The sequence below is a fragment of the Taudactylus pleione genome, unplaced genomic scaffold (genome assembly GCF_031769625.1).
Source record: "Taudactylus pleione unplaced genomic scaffold, aTauple2 ptg000044l, whole genome shotgun sequence".
In the NCBI taxonomy this organism is placed as follows: Eukaryota; Metazoa; Chordata; class Amphibia; order Anura; family Myobatrachidae; genus Taudactylus; species Taudactylus pleione.
This window is the reverse complement of record NW_028284446.1, coordinates 2,665,212-2,690,301: the sequence shown is the minus strand read 5'-3', so window position 1 is coordinate 2,690,301 and position 25,090 is coordinate 2,665,212. Positions and strand designations below refer to the sequence as shown.

At 45.4% G+C, this 25,090-nt stretch overlaps 1 protein-coding gene across 1 annotated transcript in view; it reads right to left on the bottom strand.

Moving 5' to 3' along the window:
* Window positions 1-1,167: 1,167 nt before the first annotated feature.
* Window positions 1,168-25,090, bottom strand: part of FSTL3 (follistatin like 3) — a 52,776-nt gene continuing 28,853 nt past the window's right edge. The window contains exons 4-5 of the mRNA XM_088460338.1: window positions 3,238-3,465; window positions 1,168-2,115 (exon numbers count right to left, since the gene is read on the bottom strand). Of these exons, the coding sequence (XP_088316464.1) occupies window positions 2,063-2,115; window positions 3,238-3,465 (281 nt within the window). The 3' untranslated portion in view covers window positions 1,168-2,062. The remainder of the gene's footprint in view (window positions 2,116-3,237; window positions 3,466-25,090) is intronic.

Here is a 25,090-nt window from a genome sequence, read left to right as displayed (position 1 = left end):
CCCTTTCCACCTTCACAGATTACTTATTTATTTATATTTTGTACATGTCTTCTGAGTTTTAAGCAGGTGATGTCAGGTAGAAGCCCTATTTCAAATATCAGGATTTATTTCAACAAGCTCTAATAACTTACATAATGATTTTAATTAGACAACATCCTTTTTGAATGGGGTTACCGTTTAATAACAGAAATTGTGTCAAATTTTGTGTGCCATTACAAAGCAGAATCTTTTAAACGGGATGTAGTTAATTTGCCACCGCATGGGATAAAATCCCGGCGCCGGCATCCTGACTCGCAGCCAGAACCCTGGCGCCAGAATCCCGTCATCAGTTGAGATGCTGATGCCGGAATCCCGACAGCCGGCATTCTGAACTTATAGTGGGCAAGGTTAGGTTTACTCCACTTGGGGAGGGGGGTGGGGTTAGGTTTAGCCACCACCGGGGGGGTTATAGTTAGGCTGCGGACTGGGAGGTTAGGGTTAGGCACTAAGGAGGGATCAAGATCTGTAATGCAAACTTGTTCCAGATAGGCAACGCCATTTATAGAAGGCATTGCCTAATAGAAGCCTATGGGCTTCTAACCACAGAAGCCCATATCATGGGATGTGGTCAATATCCCATCAGTCGGGATGCCAGCACTTAGAATCTCGACACCAGTCAGAATCCCGGCTCCGGAATCCCGACCGCCAGCATCTCAACGGTAAGTACTGGGGTTAGGGGGAGGGTTAGGCACCGGGAGGGTTAGGGAGAGGATTAGGATACTGACTGACACGTTTAGGTATCCTAAACCTGTCAGGGTGCCGGTGTAGGGATTCTGACCGCCGGGATCCCGAGTACCGGCATCCAGTACCCAACCCCATAGGATACCTCCCAGTGTCCCCCGCGGTTGCACATAACTGAACGATGGAAGCGCATGTGCAGAAGGACTCCATAAACCCGGAAGTCCTCACACTGCAAAGTAACGGAAGAGCTGTGCTTTGCTTAAATCTTCATGCATTCGGCGTTACAAAACGTCGCTATAAATGCGATCATTGGCGGGATGCACCACATTCAAACTGCAATACTGATGCACCCTGCCCAATATGACAAATCTGCTTTTAGGTTTACTAAGAATTGTGTAGCTGCTGTGCCCATCAACAAAAGCATTTCCTGTCAATAAAGGACACAAGTTTAAATTTTAATACTTTATTTTCATGGATAGAAAAGAGTAAAGACACAAAGATAGAAAAATAGAAAAACAGCACTGCGATCTCTGACCTTTACCAATAGGAGGCAAATTACACCCGAAACTGTGAACAGTAGATAAGAAATAAACAGTGATTAAAAGCCTGTTTATGTGGCTGTGATGTGCTGGCATGAGTTGTGCCAGTGGTAGATGTTTCCATATTTGTACAGTATTAACAAATGCTGCAATAGTTTTTACAACAAGCAATGCATTCTGAAAAGACGTCATGTGTGTGTCTCTGGTGCCCTACAATGGGAGATGCAGACACCATGCCCCTTGCTTTGCTTGGGTGTTAATATGTAGCAATAGCAGTCTGCCAACCTCATAGCTGCTCTCCATCGGTGTCACTAAGTTAACTGCTGAAGCAAGAGACAGTCTTCACGTCACATAGTTATTTTCTGTGTCATTATGTGATAGCAAACCATTGATCTCCATATACCCTTATATCATTACAACAAATTATGGCATGAGGTACAAATTCCCTACACCACTGACCAGTCTGCCTGTGTCACAATGCCACCCAGAAACAGGAAAGACTTCATTTGCTGCCCAAGAAACTCATTCTAGGTGTCCCTTATAAATAGGTTGCATCCACCAAAACATAGTGGCAACAGATTCACCTTATCTTACTACAAAATTGGATATTTCCTACAAGATATCACCTTATAATGTGCAAGAGTTTAGCCATAAAACCCTGCTATGCATGCTCTTGGGTAGAGGAGCTTGGTTGGTACATATAAATAACACGTCCAGTTAATAAATATGCCTCACTGTATGTACAAATTACACATGGAATGCCCGTGTGCTTATTCTGTCATCACCATGACATCATAATAATCTCACACATAATTCTTCACTGCATCATCGACATCCATGGAAAATTTGGAGTGTACTGTAAAAGAAAGAAAATACATGTTTTACTACTACTAATAATAATAACAATACAATAATTCCATAACATATTACAGACAAGACACTGTACTTTTTCCTACATGCTTAAATCATGCAGCAACAAGAGTGAATGCATCTCCATGGTGTTTATAAAAAATGCAAAATATGGAATGTAAAATGCATGGCCAACCGACATATACAATATGAGACATCCAGAAAAAAAGATGAGGCATTGCTATGAGCACAAAGAAAAATAAATAAAAAATTTGATGATGATGATAATAATAATAAAAAATAATTCCTAAAAGTACCTGATGACAAAATTGCCAATGCTCTGCCTAACCTGTATTTTTTGAGTTGGCCAACTGCTTGAAACAATATTCGTCCATTATTGTCACACAAGAATGGAGAGTAATAAAATAGTTAAATGTAACGTACTTAATTGCAAATAAGAAAACATACTAATAATAACCATTGAAATAATTAGTAATTTTTTACATAAAGAGCAAAACATGTGCTGTACATTTGTCTAATTCTAAATCTGCATACACAAACAATGATTGTTACCAACGATTTTATGAACGATTTTATGAGCGATTATCTGTCAGATTATCTGTCAGATTTTTTAGTGTAATGAACGTTTTTTTTTAACTACAAACGATTTTTGCATATTCCCTTAATGAAAATCGTTCAGTTGACAAGTCTGACTGAACTACAAACTACAAACGTGAACGCGCATGAACGATAATCGTTCATCGTTTGGCTCAGAAAGTGAACGATTTTTTTAAACGATTATCGTTAAACTATATCGTTTAACGATAGTCGTTCAAAAAATCGTTGTGTGTGTATGCAGCTTTAGTATTACATTTGCTGTAAATAAAAAATGTGACAGTGCAGAAATGTGTGCCTTCAAAAACGATATATTTATTTTATTCCTGCTATAGTGATTTTTCTGCTTGGGTATTTAATACAGACACTGCTTGCAGTGCATATAGTATTGATTGGAAATTATTGTACAAAAATCACTTTACATAAAATTGGGCATAAAGCAACATCATCAATTTCTAATATATATAAACATGAAACCATGCTATAGTAGTTAAAGGACAATAGTAATAGATACCTGCACAGCTGCCTGTGTGACGGACCCCTATAGAGCGTCCCAAATAGCAGGTGGCTCTTCGCAGGTGACAGGCAGAGGGGTAGGTGACATTGTTGTTCCCACACAGCATATAGTCAGAGGCAAGAGGCATTGGACAAGGAGAGGAACGGCACATAACACAATGGGCACTTCCTGTCTGATCCACAACACAGGAATGTGTCCCTGGGCAAACCACATTGGAGCAGGACTCTGAAAGAGTATAAAATGGTCACTTAATTTACAGAACACCATTACATTTCTTATACAAAACAACAAAAGAATACCAGTACATTATTATTATAAACATTTATATCCACTGTCCTGGTACTATTGCATTATATCACTTGAACGCATTGATAAAGATACTTGTGCAGAGGGTAAAAAGGAGATCACAGACCCATCTTTACAGTAATATAATATATATATATTTTTTTAATACAAGCGAATAAGGAAAAAAAAGGATGCAAAGAAAGTGGGACAGGCTCATGGTTGCCAACTGTCTCTAATTCCCAGGAACCTTACCAGATTTGTGCCTGGAATATTTATCCCTGGCAATCTCACTATTTTCAAGGTAATCAATTATGTACAATAATCCCTCAAACCCTGTATATTGGATATCATTTTCATTATCTAGTATTACTCTCTGGTTTATAAATGTACAGTATATTTACTGAAGAGGAGATATCTGGTGGTCATTTACTAATAAAATGTAAGGGCCACAATTAGGAGTCTAATTACTAAATTTTCTTTGCTGCAATTTATAAATTGGCACTGTCTGGTAGCAGTAAGAGTAGTCTTACCATTTGCCAGGCCTGGTAGGTGTCACGGAGCCAATGCCAGACCCGGCTTATCTGCTCTTGCCTGCGTACTGGGACTGGGAGTCTGAACTCGGGCTTCCAGTTCCAGATTCCACAATATCTAATTAATTTAAAAATAAACAATGCACAAAATTGTACAAAAAAAATCTAAAAATAAAAATGTAAAAAATTCTTTAATTTATATTTTTTCCTATGGGTACCTGAGTTGGCATTAGTTGACCCATAACAGTTGTGGTGGTACTTGTTATTGCTTTGCATGGGGAAGGCTATCAACAGCCTGCAATAGCCTTCACCTACTGGGGGCTTTGTTCTAGTCCAGTGGTTCCCAAACTGTGTGCCGTGGCACCCTGGGGTGCCTCAGGACACTTGCAGGGGTGCCTTGGGTTGGTGGTCCAATACCAAATAAAATGATTTTTAGTCAGTGTGATAGGTAAAACCAGTAATAATGACTGCCAAACAAATAATATATGGACAGAAAGAAGCACAGCCCTGTCAACCACCCCATAACTGAACCTAAAGGTGACATAGAAGCACAATTTTATTCATTTAATTTTTTTCGGAATTTCTCAATAAGAAACTTTTGGTCCAGGGGTGCCGTGGAAAAAATACTGATACTGTAGGGTTTTATGATTCGATAAAGTTTAGGAACCACTGATATAGTCAAAAGCTTTAAATCCTGCAAAATGGTCAGGAGCAGATCCAATTAAAGGGAGCAAATGTGCATCAGACATTTTATTATTCATTTTTGCATGCAGGGAATTTACTGCCTGATTTTTATGCATGTTACAGTTAGAACAAGGACCACTCCCTCCAAACAGTAATTCTAAGGACGCTGCAGTCAGATCACAGAAGCTCGCAGGAGGTGTCTATTTCTGACAGACACCTCCTGCGGTTTCGCATTTTAGGTGGATGGTATTGCACAGCCTTACTTGCCTACACTCCTGGAATGGCCAGGAGGCTCCCGGCAATTGGGAGGAACCGCGTCATAGTGGCCGATAATCTCTTAATTGTTTATTGGGAGCAGAGCCACGATGACGTGATCACGTGGTCACGTCCCCCCCTCAGCCCCCATTGTAGAGTCAGTAAAAAAACATAAATAAAAAGTAAAAAAAATAAGATTGCTAAAAAAAATAAAAAATAAAATATTTTAATATAATTTGCAAAATAAATAATGCCTTATTTTGATAATAAAGCATTTATTTTCTTATCTAACAGCTCTTGGTTATAGGAAATTGAAGACAATCGGCAATCCTTGTTAAATAGAAATATGGGGAAGAGACTGCCAGAGAGCAAGTGGGATCGTTTTAACAAGCTGGGAGGGGAAGTCCAATCTCTGGCAAAAATGGCTGTTTTCTCCCTAAGACAAATAGCCCCCTAAGTGCTTTAAGCATATTAAATGTTTAATAAACCAAGTTACTGGAAATGTGTATATAGGAGGAGAAAAAATTGTTGTTTGCAGGTTTTTTTCCTGGATTTTTGGTTCTCCCTGCATAATAATGGAGGTGGAGCTCAGTACACACAGGGCCTGATTCTGAATTGGGAATTTGAATGGCTATCGACAATCGATAGCTAGCAACCATTTATGGTTAAATCTGATAACCAATGGTTTTTCCATCACTGGCAGAGATCCAACGGTTCTTGACCATCGATAGCAGACTGGAAACCGATGGCTTTTCTTCTTCCCAGGGACATGGAGCTTAGTCCCATCCCCCGATGCTGATTGGCCCGCAGCCTGCCGTGTCCCTCAAGAGGGGTGGCCAACGATGGATGCAAACCATTGATGTTCACAGCAGATGGTGTTGTGCCACTGATGATATAAAAAAAATGGAAACATCGCTGGTCATCCCTAGTCGGGAATAAAGCAAGAAAGAGCAAATACCTGTGTGCCTGGACAAACCATGTAGGAATGCTAGAGGTGCAAATACATATATTTATTCGCATACGCGGTAAGTACTGGCAAATAACTGTGTACCTGGACAAACTATGTAGGTATGCTAGAGGTGCAAATACATATGTTTCTTTGCATGCGTGGTAAATCCTGGCTGCTGTTGCATGTAGCCCACAAATGCTGGACAGCTTTATTTTTACACTGCGATTTAGGTTTCAGTTTGGACACACCGCTCCCAAATCTAATGCTGGGTACACACTTGTTGATATATTGCTTATTCGATTGATGAACGATATATTGCGAGTGCATCAGCAGGTGTTCACAGACATATCAGGTTGGCCCTACAGCACAGTCAATGCCGATATATCTGAAACATATATCAGTGCATCTGCATGTGAGTACATGTGACCCGCCGACTGCCCGTACACTGGCTGCAGGGACCCGTCCAACACAAATTTGAATGCCTGCCCAGTTGTGATGTCAGGCCAGACATATTGAGCGGCTGATTGGTAAGTGTGTGTGTATAGCTTACTAATCGACCGCCCGGATTGGCAGAACGTTCTGCTGACCGATACGTTGTTGTAGTGTGTACCCAGCTTAAATCTCTCTGCACATTTTACTCAGGCCCACCTCCAGTGCAACCTGGTTTTATGAAGGTGCATAGTTACTTGCTCTCTTTTGATTTATTTCCAACTCAAAATCTGGCCCACAATTCCATGCTGAAGCCATATTACATAAATCCTGAGCTAGTCTCCCCACTCTGAAAGTGAATGCAATCAGTGTCTCTTTAAGCCGGAGGAGTTAGGGAGATGTAAGACATGTGTTTGAGCGGACGGATTGTTCCTTCTCCTGCTGCCAAGTGTTTACACCGATTTCTGCAGCTTTTCTTAAGAATACAAAATGTGTTTCTTCCTTTTCACTTTCCAAGAAAAAGGAATAAAAAAAAAACTTCTGAAGAATAAAAAAAAGAAAAAACTGAAAGAGAAGCAGACATTCACTGTGAGAGAACGGATGAACAGAAGCCCTATTATATATCCTGAATACAGGTTCCATTATATTAGAAACATTATGAAGATTCTACCTCAGCTTTAACTGAAATGTGGTGATAGTACCATGGTGTTTCTTTATCAGAAACTCAAGATTTTGATATGTCCATATTTTATCTATTTCCTATTTGCCCCACTGAACGGCACTATGAGGGGAAGCAGTTGGGAAGCCGACGCGCGCAATCCCGACCACCGGCTTCCCGACTGTCTAATCCCAGCAAGGCACTAATGACAGGCATCCAAATCCCGACGCCTGTCATTAGACCTACGCCGGGTGCCCAACGCCTGGCTTACCGATCGAAGGTAAGCCGGGTGCGGACAGCCGCGAGGGGGGTTTGGTTGGGGGCTCCCGGGGGGACTTATGGTTAGGCACCCCCCCCCCCGGGAGGTTATGTTTAGGTAGGGGAATGGGGGGTTAGAGTTAGGCCCCCCCGGGAGGAGGTTGGGGTTAGGCTCCCCCTCGGGGGACTTAGGTTTAGGTTGCGGGGAAGGGGGGTTTAGGTTTAGGCACTTTGGGGGGGATTAGGGTTAGGCACTTGGGGTGGAGGTTAGGGTTAGGCACCCCTAAGGAAGGGTTAGGGTGTAGAAGTAGGTTAGTGAATACTTACTTTTTGACGATCTGGATTTTCACCCCTGTCTGTTTGCTGCTGTCGGGATTTGAACCGCCGCATGGCCAGCGGTAAATCATACTGATTCCCACTATGAGCAATGATGTGCCTTACAAATCAACGTTAATAATAACCTTGATAATAATAATAAGCAATAGGGTATGCATCACAATTCTATATCAGATTGTGTACTGTATATCAGTTACTCCCGTGATTTACTTTCCATTTTATTTATGAAAAGAAGCTAATAATTTGATCCCCTCTCATTCCCTCATCCTTCATTTTAAGGTGAATTAAAAAATGAAACATTCTATTTTCCAGTTTGAGGAACCATCTAAATGCTATGTGTGATTGTAGGATTAAGGGCGGGATGTACTAAATGCAAAAATGCGATAAAACCTCCGAAAATGTATTCCTGTGCTTCGTCCCGATGGGTAACGTCCTCTTCAGGTAGCGTTACCCAATAGAAGCCTCTGGGTTTCTTTCGGTATGCTTCCCCTGAGAGGGATCCAATCAGATCCCTCCCATCAACCCCTGCAGCCTGTGGCCTTCTGCGCTTGTGCTGAAGGATGTCAGAGGGACTTCTGGGTGTTAAACACGGAAGTCACTCTCTCCGGGTGCATCATAAAGGACAGCTCTTATCAGGTGAGCTGTCCTTTGGGATATTCTAGGTACATACCGTGGTAAGCAAGCGCGGTATGTAACTGATGAAAGACTGGATGTACCACATCACCCTTAGAGTGCTTAGATGGAATATACATATGGGCAAAAGTCAAAATATCTATTCAAACATACAATCTTCTGCCACATATAGGGGTTTGTTTATCAATAATTGCAAAATGCACACAAAAAACGATTTGGTTGGATTTATCAATGTATTACAGCCGGGACCACTCTTGCAGAAAAAGCCAGGCGAACAGGTCAGGCGAACAGGTCAGGCTCTCACAATTACAAATTACTTCCCCGTGCTTTATAATCAATGTGTACATGCACCAGGTAGGATTACAGTCTAATGGCACATAAAATAGTAGCAATAGAAAGTCTATTAAACATTAGCCTAAAATTACCTGTGCTTGTTATAGACAATAAATATTAATACATTTTAACATTGATCAAGACAGAGGGGAAATAAACTGGCGGATGGGGGCTTTATCCTATATGAAACAGGATTTAATTTCCATTGTTTATTAAACTAAACACCTTCACATCACTATGGGGGAGGGAAAAAGTCAGAACAGGCAAGTGGGAGTACAGTAGCCAATCAAAATGTATTAAGTGAATATTAATTAATTCCCTATATACTGACTATTTGTTGCAAAAGTTTATTGGGTGTAAGTAAACATGTCTCGTGCTTAGGAGCAATATTGGATGCACATTATAATAAGAATATAATCTACAGCTGAATCACTGCTGCAGGCTCACAAGGGAGAGCTCTGAATAGGCACCTATCTAACATGCGGTGGCTTTAGCCGGAAGCTTTGAAAACATTTTTGCAGCTTGACAAATTACAAAACCTATTAAGAATGTAGAAATGGTGGTGTACATACGATGCATGAGTAGCACTGGAGAATATCTTTGATACTTCCTGTATAGGCATGTTGATGAATGTCAGCAATAGTAATTAAGTGATGAAAAACATTGATGTGCATAAAATTACACTTTCATGTATTATTTAGTGCACATGATTAGTACAACGAGGATCATCCCATTGTAAGTACTGACTAATGCCAAATCTTTACCACTTCCAATAATGTATCAAATTAGGTCACTTTGCAGGGCTCCATGCTAAGATGGGCATACCTCAAATACACCACCACTTCCTTAGAAATGGCCTGTAGGATAACAACAGGGCAGGGAGAATAGGAGGTGTACCTCTGTACTTGAAGGATAAAGAGATCCACACTAAATTAAATGCAGAGATGCTTATGTCATTAAATTAGCATGTTCCAATTCCATGTGGGACACCCAAGTAGAATGCAGAGTGACTTACGCTCACATATCTTTGATTTTCAGGAAGGACACCCAAGGAGACTGCAGAGTGGCTTATGCCAATGTGCTAACATAATTTTTATCATAATTTTTTAATTTCAAGTGGAACACCCCAAAGACAGTGTATATATTTCTGTAGCTAACATTGTTTTGCAGATCGGTTACAGTGTATGGGAAAGCACAGCATTTGGGTGGCAAAATGAATTGCTATGGAAGTACCCCATTTTAAGTTGCAGTTGAAGAGTAAGACACCACCCATGTGGGGGATGATATCTTGGGGTGGGTTCCCAATGGTTATGGTTATATTGTGGCTGGAGTTGGTGTTTGCGGTGCTGTCCGTTGCCACCATGTTGCAGAATGTAAATTAATAAATCTTTCACTTCTTTTCGACCATCTTATCACTGTCTTTACTTAGTTTTAGGAAAATGGATTGGAGGTGTAGCGTGGAGCCATAGTGCCCAGAGCAAGTGCATGTTACAGCACCCGCCCTGGTACTGAAGTGCACACAGGGAGGGTGCGTGGACAGCATGTGGGAGTAAGTTCAAGTGATAAAAAAATTATATAGCAGCAGGGACAAGTTGGGTTCACTGACAACTCTCCTCTAAGTTGTCAGTACTATTCGGCTGTCTCGTGGTCCATCCCACGGGCCGCAGTGTCTCGTAGATTGGCAAATTTGGGCTGGAGCACTGTCACAGCTGCTCTACAAAGCTGCACAGATGTCTTCATTGTGCGGAGGTCCTGAATTACCAATAAGAAATGTCAGGAGGTAAGGGGTCTGTAATACACCTCACTGGAGAGGTAGGTTCTGTTCCTAGTATCTGTGCAGAACACCATCTGTCAAATGGAGGGTTAATCCAATAATAACTAAAAAGGGGCTAAAATATGTATTTATTTTTTTTACAAAATGGATAATTATAAATTATCAAGTTATCTCCTTATATCAGCGTGTTCCAATTCCATGCGGGACACCCAAGTAGAATGCAGAGGGGTTTAAGCTATGCTCACATATCTTTGATTTTCAGGAAGGACATCCAAAAAGACTGTACAGTGGCTTATGCTAGTGTGCTAACATAATTTCAGTCTTCCATCTTCCCTGAATGATTATTTGCAATGCCACGTTGGGTAATCCTTCTTCACTATGCAAACGCATACACAGAAGAAATTAAAAACACTGGCTAGTCTTTTGCTAGCTCATGTGCTGTGCTATTTTTCTGTCAACATCACTAAAAAGATGGGTCCGTGGAATGCTCCACTGCCTTTTAATAGGCCCCTACATTACATTTCCCCTGTGGGCCCTTTATGCCCCAATCTGTCATGTGTGCTTGGAGTGGTGGGACAGGGGCGCTCATGTGTGACCTTACTACAGTTAAGTTGTGGAGATGCAAGTAATCCATCCCCCTTTTTAGAGATGTGTCTTATTTTAAGAACTACATAAACATTTGTTTGATAAGATTGAGCAGACTATAATAATCTTTTTCACAGTCTGTGCGTGAGAAAATGTTTGGCCACAGGACTCTCACAAGAGAATATTATCAAGGTCAGAGCTACCATTAGGTCATTGGGACCAGGGGGCGCTGCTAAAATGAAGGATGTCTCTGAAAGGAACTGAAAATAAATGGAGCTGCATGTAGACTGCAGATAAATCACTTGGATTACTGCTAATAATAATAATAATAATACTAATAATAATAGAGGTAAGTATTAATGTATTTAAAATAAATGATACTTCTCTCAACAAAATTATATGTTCAATCCAATTAGCCGCAAAGGATGCGAGTTGCCGATGACAGAGTTAAAATGCCGGCAATGGCACTACATCTTGCACCTCTCGCAGCATGCTCTAAACCCAAATTCGCTCAATTTTGCTTGGAGCCTATGGGGCTGCAAGTACTTTTGTGTGTCTGCCATAAAGTGCGGCTGTTGCCGCGATGACTCGCACCCACAAGATCATCGTGGCTAATTGAATTGATCCCTATATGTATTTTTTTTCTATTTGTAATATTTAATTCTATCTGCACCAAGAAGCCCAAGACCAGGTCACACATGCAGCAGAGAGTTCACGACTGTCCGGCAAGGGTGTGGTATAAATAATCGACAGTGTCTAGAAAAATATTCAATACGTCTACATCAGATGGTCAACAGGCAATAGGTGGATATAGTCATAAGGTCGACAGGTACAAAAGGTCAACACTTTTTTATTTATTTAACCCTAACCCTACTCCTAACCCTTCCCCTGGTGTTTAACCTTAACACTCCCCCAAGTTTCTAAACCTAACCCTAGCCCAACCCTAACCCCAACGTTAAAAATGTTGAAAAAACATGTAGACCATTTGTGTGTCCACCATTTGTCCCTGTCGACCTTTTGCACTGTCAACCATTTGTCAGTTCACCTCTTGACCATGTTGATCTATTGACTGTCAACCATATGGTGTCGATGTATTGACTTGTAAATCTTTACATTTTGTTTTTTTCTAAAATATGCTTGAAAAAGAGATTTGTGATAGAAATTACAAAACCTTGATAATATAATCATCCCAAATATGGTTTATTATAATCCTCTTTAAATGACATCTGTATGCAGTTGAGATGGCAGCATTTATGTACACATTTTCCTTTTCCAGCCTTACAGAGGAGATATCAGAGATATACTGTATCCTGCAAAAGATGATCCACATCATTCCGAAAAGCGTAGGACATCTTCAGATGGCGTTAACTGCTTTGTGCCTGTGGTCCCTCTCAGAGGCGGATTTACCGTTAGGCAATGCAGACACATGCTTAGGGCCCGGCGGGTCCCAGGGGGCCCAGCCGCGGCCGCCGACGGGGATGTATAATGGAGCAGAGCAGAGAGCATTTTGCTTGCAGCCAGGCTCCAGCAGGCTGTTAACATTCAAATTCAATGCGCATTGATTAGATAGAGCACCACTCTGTCTACTCTAGTATCTCCTCCTCTCCTGCACTGTGTGCACGTGACATGCACAGAGACAAGGAGTGAAGAGCCGAGAACCCAGTGACAGACAGGAAGACAGTGAGGTGCGCCACGCGCTGCTGAAGAAAAAGTGAGGTTACAGCCTGCAAGTCCTGCCTTGCCTTTACCATCTTGGGCAATAAAGCTCACCACCTACATCCAACATCACAAACGGGGAGGGGGGAGGGGAGGTCAGGATTTGCTTAGGGTGAGGTGCCTGCCAGTGCCATTACTGTTTGTAGCAAGGGATGGGGGGGGGGGGGGGTCGGTGAGGTGCCTGCCAGTGCCATTGCTGTTTGCAGCAAGGGATGGGGGGTGGGGGGGGGCGGTGAGGTGCCTGCCAGTGCCATTACTGTTTGGAGCGGGAGGGGCTGGAGGAGGTAAGGTGCCTGCCAGTGCTTTCATAACAGGGGAAGTGAGGTTGCTGCATAATTATTTAAAGGTCAAGAATATATAAATACAAGAACCTGCCTCTTTCTCAAGTGATCATGAGGGGTTTCAGGGCCTGATTGAGCAAGGATCACTATTCTGCTAATACGCACGCAACACAGTTGCTAATATCAGTGGTGATATGCAAACAATTGCATTCGCATTGCGATCGCAGCCTAACATAAGGATGCCCACTTGCCCTTACACACATCTATATACTTTGGCAACATAGTAAAATAATTGGTAACATCAAGTAACATCGGACCCATACGCACAATTAAGGCAGGTCAGACCTCACTCAGGAACTGCTAACTTCAGCGCACGCTATAAGGCCTCAGGCTGCGTATGGTATTGCAGTGACTAATTTATGCACACCCCTGCAACGCTATCCAAATGCACTGACACGCCTGCATTCACCCGACCATCCACCCCCCCATCACCACTCACAAACAGCACTTCCTGTCAATGGGTCTGCGTGGTCTCTGCGATCGCAGTCCCGAATGCAGTGGAGGGTTCGCGCACTGCGATGCATACGCATGTACAGAATGTGACAATCGGCCGATTGCGTGCGTATTAGAAAACTGCGATCCTTGCTGAATCAGGCCCTCAGTCACAAGACAAGCTATTATAGCAACTGTTATATTTATTACTGAGTACTCCATGACAGGTGTATCCCACAGAGCTTATGCCTCACTCCCACCCCCTAGTTTGTAGAAGATGTGGGCAGTGAATACAAGCACAAGGCACAAGCTTACATGTATAGAGACTGAGGGGTCTATTCATGATGTTCATTACCGGGGTGCAATAATTAACATTCTAACTCGCCGCGAGCACCAGAGCGATTCATCTTTGCTTCGGCGCGAAGACAGATGATGCGGAAATCAACTGTCTCTGGGAGCGGCTTCACTGCTCTGAAAGTTGCTCTGCAAGCGGGTTCAGTGATCCTTTCACTAGTGCGCATGAGTGACCCATAAGTCACACGTGCACAAAAGCTCCGACGTCCGGCGGAAGGAACCGGAAATGGGCGGAGGGATCCAAAAGTAGCGTTATGCAGTTTTTGAGGAAGGGGCCCCAAATCGGTGTCTTGCTTAGGGCCCCATGATTTCTAAATCCTCCTTTCTGCTCAGTGGCTGTTTTCAAAGAGTTATAGCGTGCATGTGCGGCCTTGTGCTGTGGTATAGACAGCGATACCAAGCTCTCCCACCGGACAGTAATCTATGGGAGATGTTATTCCTGCAAGAGATTTTTTATAACATCTACGTAAAATCATTCCTTATTGCGGCCACATGCAATAAATAGGCCCCTTAGACCTTTTCCTCCAGCGGGTCAAGGATTGATATGAAAGATTCTGTGTGTAGTGATGCGTAATGTGATTATATTATGTTATGGACACAGGGGCCTGATTCAGCAAGGAATGCAGTTGCTAATACGCATGCAATTGGCAGGTTGTTGTAGACTGCGCATGCATCGCAGTGAGCGAACTAGCTATTGCAATTGGGAGTGCGGTCACAGAGGCTATGCAGACCCCTCGCAGATTGATTGACAGGAAGCACCATTTGTGGGTGGTGACAGGGGGGTGGTCGGGGAAATGCCGGCGTGCCAGTGCGTTGCACGCCGTTGCAGGGGGGTGCATAAATTATCTACTGCTATGCCATACACAGTCTGTGATCTCATAGCGTGCGTGGTTGTTAGTAATTTCCGAGTGAGGTCAGGGTTTGTGCAAGTGTGCGTGAGGCTGTGATGGTACTCGATGGTACCAATGGTTTCGCTATTCTGCTAAATATTACGGATGTGTGCAAGGTAAAGTGGGCGTCTTTATATTGTGCTGAGATTGCATTGCGATCACAATGGATTAGCATACTATCGCAGTTGAACTGCATGCGTGCGCAATATTGCGTTCCGTAGTAATAAGGCCCATAGCACACACATATTAGGCAGCACTTTACAGAGAGTATTTCAGCTATTTATGTTGGCAGAGTATGTACTGGTGCTGGATGTGTGTGAATGGAGGTTAGTCCACACAGCAGGTATGGTAGGTAGAAGACACAGGGTAACACAGGTACAGGCTGTAGATGGCATGCCATTTGAAGCTTGGAGCGTATAGGCATACATACGCCCTCCAGGCTCCTGGAAGAGTGGGTACCCCTCCCAAATCCTGTCCTATCCTTTCTTTCCATCCTTCCCATGACTCGATGGGTCAGAACGTTTTGGCGGCATGATGGGGACTTACACAATATTAGGTACAGTAGGTGCTTTTAATGTTATGACTGATATATATTATCACTCACTAGTCACTATAATCCATTAGACACACCTAATCTCTGTCTCCACACAGCTATAGGCTGGACAATCTGGCACCATGCCACAATCCTAAAAGAATGAAAGTAATTACATTTTACACACAACCTGTCCAGCATGGAGGTTTATATGCCGGGTCTTCAGCACTCCATTATTTTATGACTAGTTACAGATTATTGCAAGGGATGTACCCTTCTGTACAGCTCATAGGCATTACTACCGTTGGTGCGGGGGATGCGGCCGCTATGGGTCCCAAGCTGCCTCCAGGGCCCACCACTCCCCCGGCACCCAGTCACGCAGCAACGTTGGCAACTGTCAAACTGCTACTGCTGCCTGCCCTGCTGGGACGTCTGTGGAAGGAGGTGTGGAGGCACACAGTTGGATTAAGGGGTTATGTGTACCGAGATTTCCTCTCTCCTCGCTCAGGTGAGAAGACTGCGGACGGGATCTGCAGGGACAGAGTTTTATCGCAATCTATGTCCCTGCAAGAGATTTTTTATAAATCCCTGTGATATATCCTAAATATCACACTACAAAGGCATTTTACATGCGGATTGTAGTAAATAGGGCCCATAGACTCCAATGCATAACTGGTGCATTGCCTTTTCTGATATTCACCCTTCACTGGCTTAAACAATGTTCAAACACTCTGATGTCAGACAGCACCTGTCAGTGATCTCCTCCTATCATAACCTGCCATGCACTGCGCATAACGGAGCTCATTCAGAGCCGCTCACATGCGCTGTGCGCTCGCAAGCGGTCCAATGTTGCTGCACTGCGCATGCGCTGCGTCCGGCGTGCGTGTGCCCCGCTGAGCGACTGATGTCAGTAGTGGACATCCTGCTCTATTAGAGCAGGGAGTCCACTCGGCCTTGCGGAAGTCTAGAACCTACCGCAGGGTCTCGCCGATGGTCGCGACTATCGCGTTGGTCTCCTGGCCACTCGCACAAGCTGTTGGGTGGTCTCCCACAGCTTTGCAAGCGGCCGGAGAAAAAAATAAATTAATAAATAAAAAACGCCCACAGACCAAGCGAGCGGCCAGCGGCTGCGAGCGGGTCTAAATCAGGGCCAATGGGCCTGATTCAGACCCACTCGCGAGCAGCTGTCCGCTCGCAAGTGGGTCGATGTTCTGCACTGAGCATGCGCACGACGGAGGGAGCTCCGTCGTGCGCATTCGCCAGACGCGACGAGCGAAGGACTTTCCTTCGCTCGTTGTGTCTGATCAAAGGGGGCGTGCTGTCGATGTTGATTGACAGCACGCCCCCTTTGGTGGGCGTGCCGGGGGCGTGCCTCCCTGACGGGGGCGTTCCAAAGGGAACGCCTACCGTCAGAAGCCGGCCCACTGACATCACTAGTGATGTCAGTGGGAGTGATTTTGGCTCTGATAGAGCCAAAATCACTCCGGGCCTTGCGGTTGAAAACCTCAACCGCAGGCTCCGGCTCGAAGTTTCGATGGTCGCAATGGTCAAGACCATCACGGCCATCAAACTGCACGCTCGTATAGGCTGTGGGTGGTGACCCACAGCTATACGAGCGTCCAGGAGGACGCTCCATAGTTATGGAGGCCGGCCCTCATTCAGAGCGTGCGCTCTGCTCAGAGCGTACGGCTCTGAATGAGGGCCAATGTCTCCACCTGGCTCCTGCACACACAGCAGTTGTCACTCATTGTAAAAAACAATCAATGCAGTCACCACACACTAGTGTTCTCAGCTAGCATCATCCTGCAGGCTTTGCACAGCTGGTTGTAATGGACTTTCCTTGACTCACTCAGGAACTTCTCCAGAGCTCTGATCAAGAACATGTTGGTCTCTATTAAAGTCCTAAGCTGGAGTTAGAGCCCAGTCAATGTTTCATGGTTTCTGGTGTAGGCCGCCTAATTCCAGCCCAAGCAGTCACCCCAGGGGAGACTCTGTGGATGCCGCCGAGACCATCTCCCGGGAAGTGTAGAATTGCTGTGGTTAATGTGATGGCGCTCGGCTCTATTGTCCATAATGGAAGGGTTGAGGAGCAGAGGTCAGGAAGTGGAGCAGAGGTGAGGTCAGGAAGCACAGCATGTAGAAATAAAAGATCTGCGCCCCCGTGTTAATGCTATCCGGCCACTTGTGTCGGATCATGTGTCTTCCACCCCTGGAGTAACAGAGCATTGTCTATTAGTATTGAAATTTAAGAAAAAATACAATTGGCTCGGCCCCCAACAGCTGCTGTCACCCGAAGCACCAGCTCCACCCACCCCAGCTTAAGTAATTACTGAAAGCTGAGCAACAGCACCCGGCGACTGATTTTGTGTTGTACAGATCTCTTAGCACAGAAGCAATTCCGGCTGTACTTGGCCGAATCTGTATGTCGGTGAAATTGGACTTTTCATGGCGGCAACTGGGCGGTGACAATGCCTTGTCACCCTGACTTAAGGGCGTGCCATGGGAATGTTGTGGGTGTGTATCAAAAGCTCAAAGCTATGATGAGCCGTACATAGTGGGAAGATGATTAGTGGAATATATTACAAAGGTGATTTATTCAGGCTATAGATGTGATTGACATTTTGGGGATCAGCCAGGATTCTTTTCTTGTGATGTTACTTGGCAAATGCCTTACTGGGATTTTTGTTTTCATTGCTGCCCTCAGGATTAATAATATTAGAAATTATGAAAAATACTTGATGGTCTTCTGTCTTTCTTTCAGCCTTACTTAGAGCATACATGCCAACCCTCCCACTTTTAGCAAGAACCTCCCGATTTGTAACTTAGGCTCCTGCTGCCCCGCAAATCTTAGCGCTACTCCTGGTTTTTCCACTGACCCCGTTAAAATACGGACTGCGCATGCGCGAGTCTGGAGATGGCCTGCAAAGGGAGACATCACAACGTGTGATGTGAAGGCCGTCCAATGCGGGGTTGTCGGTTGCGGTGGCCGTCTAGCATCGTCTATTTCCACTGTGCCTCTGGCGGCAACGGAGTTGGGTTCAGCGGAGGAATCAGCCACAGCAGCAGTAGGGCCAGTGGTGGCCTCTTCTCCCCCCATGCACAGTGGCCCCAGAAGCAACCTCCTCCCAGTGGTCATTTTAGGGTCCTCGTGGTCCTCTTCAGGGGCTGGCCCTTCACCTGCCTGCAGCTGTCAGGCTGCCTCCCCAGTCTCCTTGGCGGGATCTTCCTTTTTACAGGTGTCCCTCTAGTCAGCAACAGCATGAAGTCCTTTGCGACGGTGGCTTCTTCCCTCCAGTCCTGGCAGCAGGCTTCTTAGTAGAAGTCTTCTCGTCCGCAGACACTCCTCTTGGCAGCTTGCAGCCAATGCATACCTCCCAACATGACCCTCTCCAGGAGGGACACAATGCTCTGGTCCTGGATTTCCTGTAAGAGGTGGGGCTACAGCGCAGTTGAAAATTCAAATAGGGAAGCCACACCAACTGTCATTTCACACACTGCCAAACATCACTGGCCGGGACTCACTGGCAGTTGGTGTGAGTCTCCTATTTGAATTTTGGACTGTAGTGCAGCCCCACCCCTGGAGCCACCACCAATCATAAATTACCAGGGAAGTTCAGGACCAGAGCATTGTGTCCCTCCTGGAGAGGGTCATGTTGGGAGGTATGCCAATGGGGTCTTCCTCCGGGTCCTTCTGCTCTCCCAGCAGTTCTTAGCGGCGGCAGGTCAGTCCCTACTCCCTATCTATTCATGTAAATGTGTGTGTGTGTGTGGAGAGGATCTATTAATGTGTGTGTGTAGTGAGATCTATTAGTTAGTGTGTGTGTGTGTGTGTATCTATTAATGTGAATGTGTGACTGTGTGTATATCTATTCATGTAAATGTGTGTGTGTGTGTGTGTGTGTGTGTAGAGGATCTATTAATGTCAATGTGTGTGTGGAGGGATCTATTAATGTCTGTGTGTGTAGTGAGATCTATTGTGTATGTGTGTGTGTGGAGGGAATCTATTAATGTGAATGTGACAGGGGGAGATTGAGTATTAATGTCAATGTGGCAGGGCAGCCGATGGGGTCTTCCTCCGGGTTCTTCTGCTCTCCCAGCAGTTCTCGGCGGCGGCAGGTCAGTCCCTACTGCCTATCTATTCATGTAAATGTGTGTGTGTATGTGTGTGTGTGTGTGTGGAGAGGATCTATTAATGTGTGTGTGTAGTGAAATCTATTAGTAAGTGTGTGTGTGTATCTATTAATGTGAATGTGTGTGTGTGGAGAGGATCCATTGATGTCAATGTGTGTGTGGAGTGGATCTATGTGTGTGTGTGTGTGTGTGTGTGTGTGTGTGTGTGTGTGTGTGTGTGTGTGTGTGTGTGTGTGTAGGGGATCTATTGAAGTGTGTGTCTGGAGGGGATCTATTAATGTGAATGTGACAGGGGGAGATTGAGTATTAATGTCAATGTGGCAATGCAGAGATATAATAATGTCAGTGGGGGAGCTAGGGTGTCAGCTTATAGGAATATATACGCCCATAGATGGAGTTAGACATGCCCTTTTTGGTGGAACAGACCACGCCCCACAACAGCGCACAGCGCGCTGCAATCTCCCTCAAAGTGTTTTTCAAAAGTATGACTTAAGGCGGATATCCACTACCAGAGTAAAATGAGCGATTGAACGATATCGTTATCGTTCAATTGTTCATTAATCGTTTGCAAATCGGCCATGAAAATTTCAAAACGAACAGCGATGCATGCTCCCGCTGGTCGTTTTTGACATCTATCATCGCCCGAACATGCTGGTCAATCTGCCGATAACGACAGATTGGCCATGTTCGGGGATGAGTGAGGGTGCTTACACTGAATGACTGATCGTTCATTTTAGGAACAGCACAGACTGTGAAACGACTGCATGATCACAACGTTGTAATCGTGCAGTCGTTTTACAGTCTGCTAGTGGATATGCACCTTTAGGGCCTCATTTATGAACGAGTTTTATTATACGCAACGAGTGTGTAATGGTGCTCCAGCCAACCAGATTCTAACTGTCATCTGTTTGAAAAATGACAGGTAGGAGCTAATTGGCTGAAGCACTATTTATCATACGCAACAAGTTTTATCACTCGTTGCGTATGATTAAACTTGTTGATAAATGAGTCCCTAAATCAGTAACTAAGTAAAGAAGAACATTGCTATAGCAGACAGTTGAAGAACACATAGCAAGCAAGATAAGGCTGGACCCGCTAAATAAATAATTGGTAATAATGGACCTCTTGGGTTGTGATACTGCAGCACCAGACATTTTATTTCTACCTTGATATATATATTTTGACATCATCACGTTATTTTCACAAAGTTGCCAGTTGTACCTGATATCTAGTCAGGTTTTGAAATTATTGTCTTATAAAATGTCTTTTTTTTTAAATGAGGAATTTAACTGTTAAACTGTTAAGTTGTATAACTCGCAGTATTACTATAATATTTACAATTCAATATAATTCTACTGTGATAATATCCAGAAGTCATATATTGTTGGTTTGTTGTTCTATATCTGCAATGAATCTTGCTCACTCACCGCATAAATATGCACCTGCCCAACAACATAGGGGTCATTCAGACCCGGTCGTTAGCGCCGATGCGCTCGGACCGGGTCGATGGCCCCCCACAGAGCATGCGCACGAAGGCACCGGCGCCGTCGTGCGCATGCGTGAGACCCGCTACGACCGACAGCGCCGGTCGTAGCGGGTCTCGATCCAAAGGGGGCGAGCTGTCGATGTTGATTGGCAGCTCGCCCCGTTTGGAAGGTGGGCCGGGGGGGTGGCAGCCCAAACGGGGGCGTTCCCATGGGAACGCCTGCCGTTTGGGGGCGGCCCCACTGACATCACTAGTGATGTCAGTGGAGAGCTTCCGGCTCAGACAGAGCCAGAAGCTCTCCGGGGCTTACGACAAGGGAGACCCTACCCTAGGGTCTCGTCGTAAGCCCCGATGGTCGCGATGGTCTTGACCATCGCGACCATCACCTTAGGCGGTCGTAAGGCTGTGGGTGTTAACCCACAGCCTTACCACCGCAAAGGAGGACGTCTTGAAAATTCAAGACGTCCTCCCCTCATTCAGACCGACCGCACGCTCTGTGCGACCGGCTCTGAATGAGGTCCATAGTCTCTGCAATTGTTTTCAAATGTTGGCAAGAAAGCTTTTGACAAAGTTCTGCCAACATAATGGGCGGTATACAATTAGCCCCAATATTTGTTCAGGGGTGAAATATGGGGATTTTTTGCCGATAATCCCCGTTTTTTGCCGCTTTTCTTTTTCACCCTATCCTATTTGTTTTGGGTGAACAAATAGGATAATTATCTCGAAAACACATTGGATACAGGATAAGTTCATGGACCTATGTGTTTTCGCCATTGCACTGGCGAAAAAAACTGCCGTTTTCGGGAGATAATTTTTTAGGACACACATCAGGTCCCAAAAAAAATCCTGATAAGTGCCGGCAATGAGCCAGACTTCGGGGCTAAATGGATGGAATCGGTATGAAATACCGCCGGCCGCATGGCCGTCAACAGCAGAGTTCCCGGCAGCGGAAGCCCGACAGCGCTGGAAATTCCAATCGTGGATAGGTAAGTACTAACTAACCTAACCCCCTAACCCTAACCCTCCTTAGGGGTGCCTAACCCTAATCCCCCCTCTAAGTGCCTAACCCTAACCCCCACTTCCCCGCTGCCTAAACCTAAGTCCCCGGGGGGGGTGCCTAACCCTAACCCTCCCTCCCCCTAGCCTAACCCTAATCCTCCCGGGGGGTGCCTAACCCTAAGGCCCCCCTGGAGCCCAAAGCCTAACCCTCCCCCCGCCGCGGCTGTTCGCTCGCGGCGCCCGGCATCCCTTTGATCGCGCCGGTCTCCCGGCATCGGGGAAATGTCAGGCGTCTACATCTAGACGCCCGGCATTTCATCACTCGCCGAGATATGACAGTCGGGAAGCCGGCTGCCGGTATTAAGGCAGCCGGCTTCCCGATTGTATACCAATTGGATAGCCCCAGGGGATTCATTGGCACCCGAACAATGTCCTCTGCGCACAGCATCTTTTCACCATGAGGGGAGAGCTTGCGGGAAGCCTTTAACCTCCGCAAGTGCTGAGCACGCCCCCAAGTGTGATGATTGAGGGTGTTTCATAAGGACACGTCCCTCCTCCAATTGGCCACACTCCCTTTCAGGAGATACTACATGCCCGGATGCTCAGCGCCCTGCCCACTGGCTAGCAGGAACACTACATATTTATTTAGTCAAATTAAAAGTAATAATCCACATTTAAATTAACTGAATTAATTACAGTTAGTCAGTGCCATAAACACCACAATCGACACGGAATGCATGGATAACTCCGCTCTGTGTATTTAGTGGACAGTGGCCAACAAAGATTTGCTAAAAAATGGATGCAGCATTTAAAAACAATATAAAAAAAAATAGCGTTATAATTTTTACATTTACATTTTTTATGTTTTGGTGATTTCAATTCCCTGGCCTATGCAGCAAATATTTTCAAAACGGCAATAAATAAATTGAATCTGAAAGTCAGCACTGCAAAGTCATAAACGCCAGAGAAACAGTTCCTGCAGCTGGAAGACCACACTGCTAGCATTAGTCTGGCATAGACCTGCTAACAGCTGAGTAACACTTCTGCAGCCAACTGCTGTATATTAAAAAGACACTGGGCTTATTCAGCAAGGATCGCTATTCTGCTTATACGCACGCAGCTCAGTTGCTAACATCAGCGGTGATATGTAAATGTTTGCATTCGCATTGCGATTGCAGCCTAACATAAGGACCCCCACTTCCCCTTACACACATCCGTATTCTTTGACAACGTAGCTAAAGAATCGGTAACATCGAGTAACATCGGACTCATACGCACAGTTAAAGCAGATCAGACCTCACTCAGGAATTTCTAACTTCAGCACACGCTATGAGGCCTCAGGCGGCGTCTGGTATCGCAGTGGCTAACTCATGCACGCCCATACAACAGCGTTGAAACGAACTGGCACACCTGAGTTCGTCCGACCACCACCCTGTTACCACCCACAAATGGCACTTCCTGCCAATCACTCTGCCATGGGTCTGCGTAGCCTCTAAGATCGTAGTCTCGATCGCAGCGGCTAGTTCGCATACGCACAATGCAACAATTGGCTGATTGTGTGCGTATAAGCAACTGCTTTTCTTGCTGAATCAGGCCCAATATTGCTAGATTAGGTCAGTAATGAAAACATACATGCCTACTCTTCCAGAAGTCTTTGGAGGCTCCCGATTTTTCGGGTAACTCCACGTACCCCCGGTAGAGTAGGACGTTTTCCCGCATTTCTGCCCACTTCCTAGTGAAGTGGGCAGAATGGGGAGAATTTCTACGGCGATCGGGGGTCTCCTTGTAGGGGGCGGGTCTTAATGACGTGATTCAACAAAAATCACATCATTTGGCCCCGCCCCTATTTAAATATGCGCTAATCGGGGCTATTTACCGCGAACGGCTGGGCTTAATGACGCAGCCCCGCCTACCATTGGCGCCCACCTGCTACTTCTCCTTGGGAGGAAAACAAAAAAGTAGCCAAGTATGAATGAAAACATTTATTATTGAAAACTATAGAACAGAGTAAGTAGCCTTACATGGATGAGGTTTACTAAACTAACCCTATTTTTATTTATTTATTACCAGTTATTTATATAGCGCACACATATTCTGCAGCACTTTACTGAGAATTTTTTCCACACACATCAGTCCCTTCATCAGTGGAGTTTACAATCTATGGGCCTGATTCAGGACGGATCACAATTGCGATCGCGGCTGCGTAATTGCATGCAATGCAGCTGCAAAAATATGCTAATGCCTGCCACAGCTCAGCCAGCATAGAGGCGCCCACTACTGCTTTCTCACATCCCTAATACCTCGCAGTCCTGCGTTTACATTGGTATCATCGAAGCACATCACCCCGTCACGCACAATTACAGCAGCGTATGTAGTTGCAACTATGGCCCTCATAACTATGGAGCGTCCTCCTGGACGCTCGTATAGCTGTGGGTCACCACCCACAGCCTATACGAGCGTGCAGTTTGATGGCCGCGATGGTCGTGACCATCGCGACCATCGAAACTGCGTACAAAAGCCTGTGGTTGACTTTTTCAACCACAAGGCTCGGAGTGATTTTGGCTCTATCAGAGCCAAAATCACTCCCACTGACATCACTAGTGATGTCAGTGGGCCGGCTTCTGACGGGAGGCGTTCCCGTGGGAACGCCCCCGTCAGGGAGGCACGCCCCCGGCACGCCCACCAAAGGGGGCGTGCTGTCAGTCAACATCGACAGCACGCCCCCTTTGAAGAGACACTACGAGCGAAGGAAAATCCTTCGCTCGTCGCGTCTGGCGCATGCGCACGACGGAGCTCCCTCCGTCGTGCGCATGCTCAGTGCAGAACATCGACCCACTTGCGAGCGGACAGCCGCTCGCGAGTGGGTCTGAATCAGGCCCAATGTACCCAGATTCGCCGATTGTTCAGTACTGCGCATGCGCCTGCACAGCATTGCGCGTGCGCGGCAATTGCATTGGAATCCATTGCAGAGTGTGTGACACGCCGTGAGCGTTTGGGGGTGGTGACGGGTAGTGGTTGGAGAAACGCAGCGTGCGCAGCAATTGCACTGCTATCACAGACGCACAGAGGAATCCATCGCAAAGTGAGTAACAGGCTATCAGCATTTGAGGGTGATGACGGGGGGTGATCGGAAAAATACAGGACAAAACACGTGACATCATGACAATGCGTCGCTGGATCAGAGAGGAGCCGGGCCTGAGCCGCCAGGTAAGAGAAACAGCAGGCAGAAGGAACGTATTGGCTGGGCTAAGTTAGAGAGA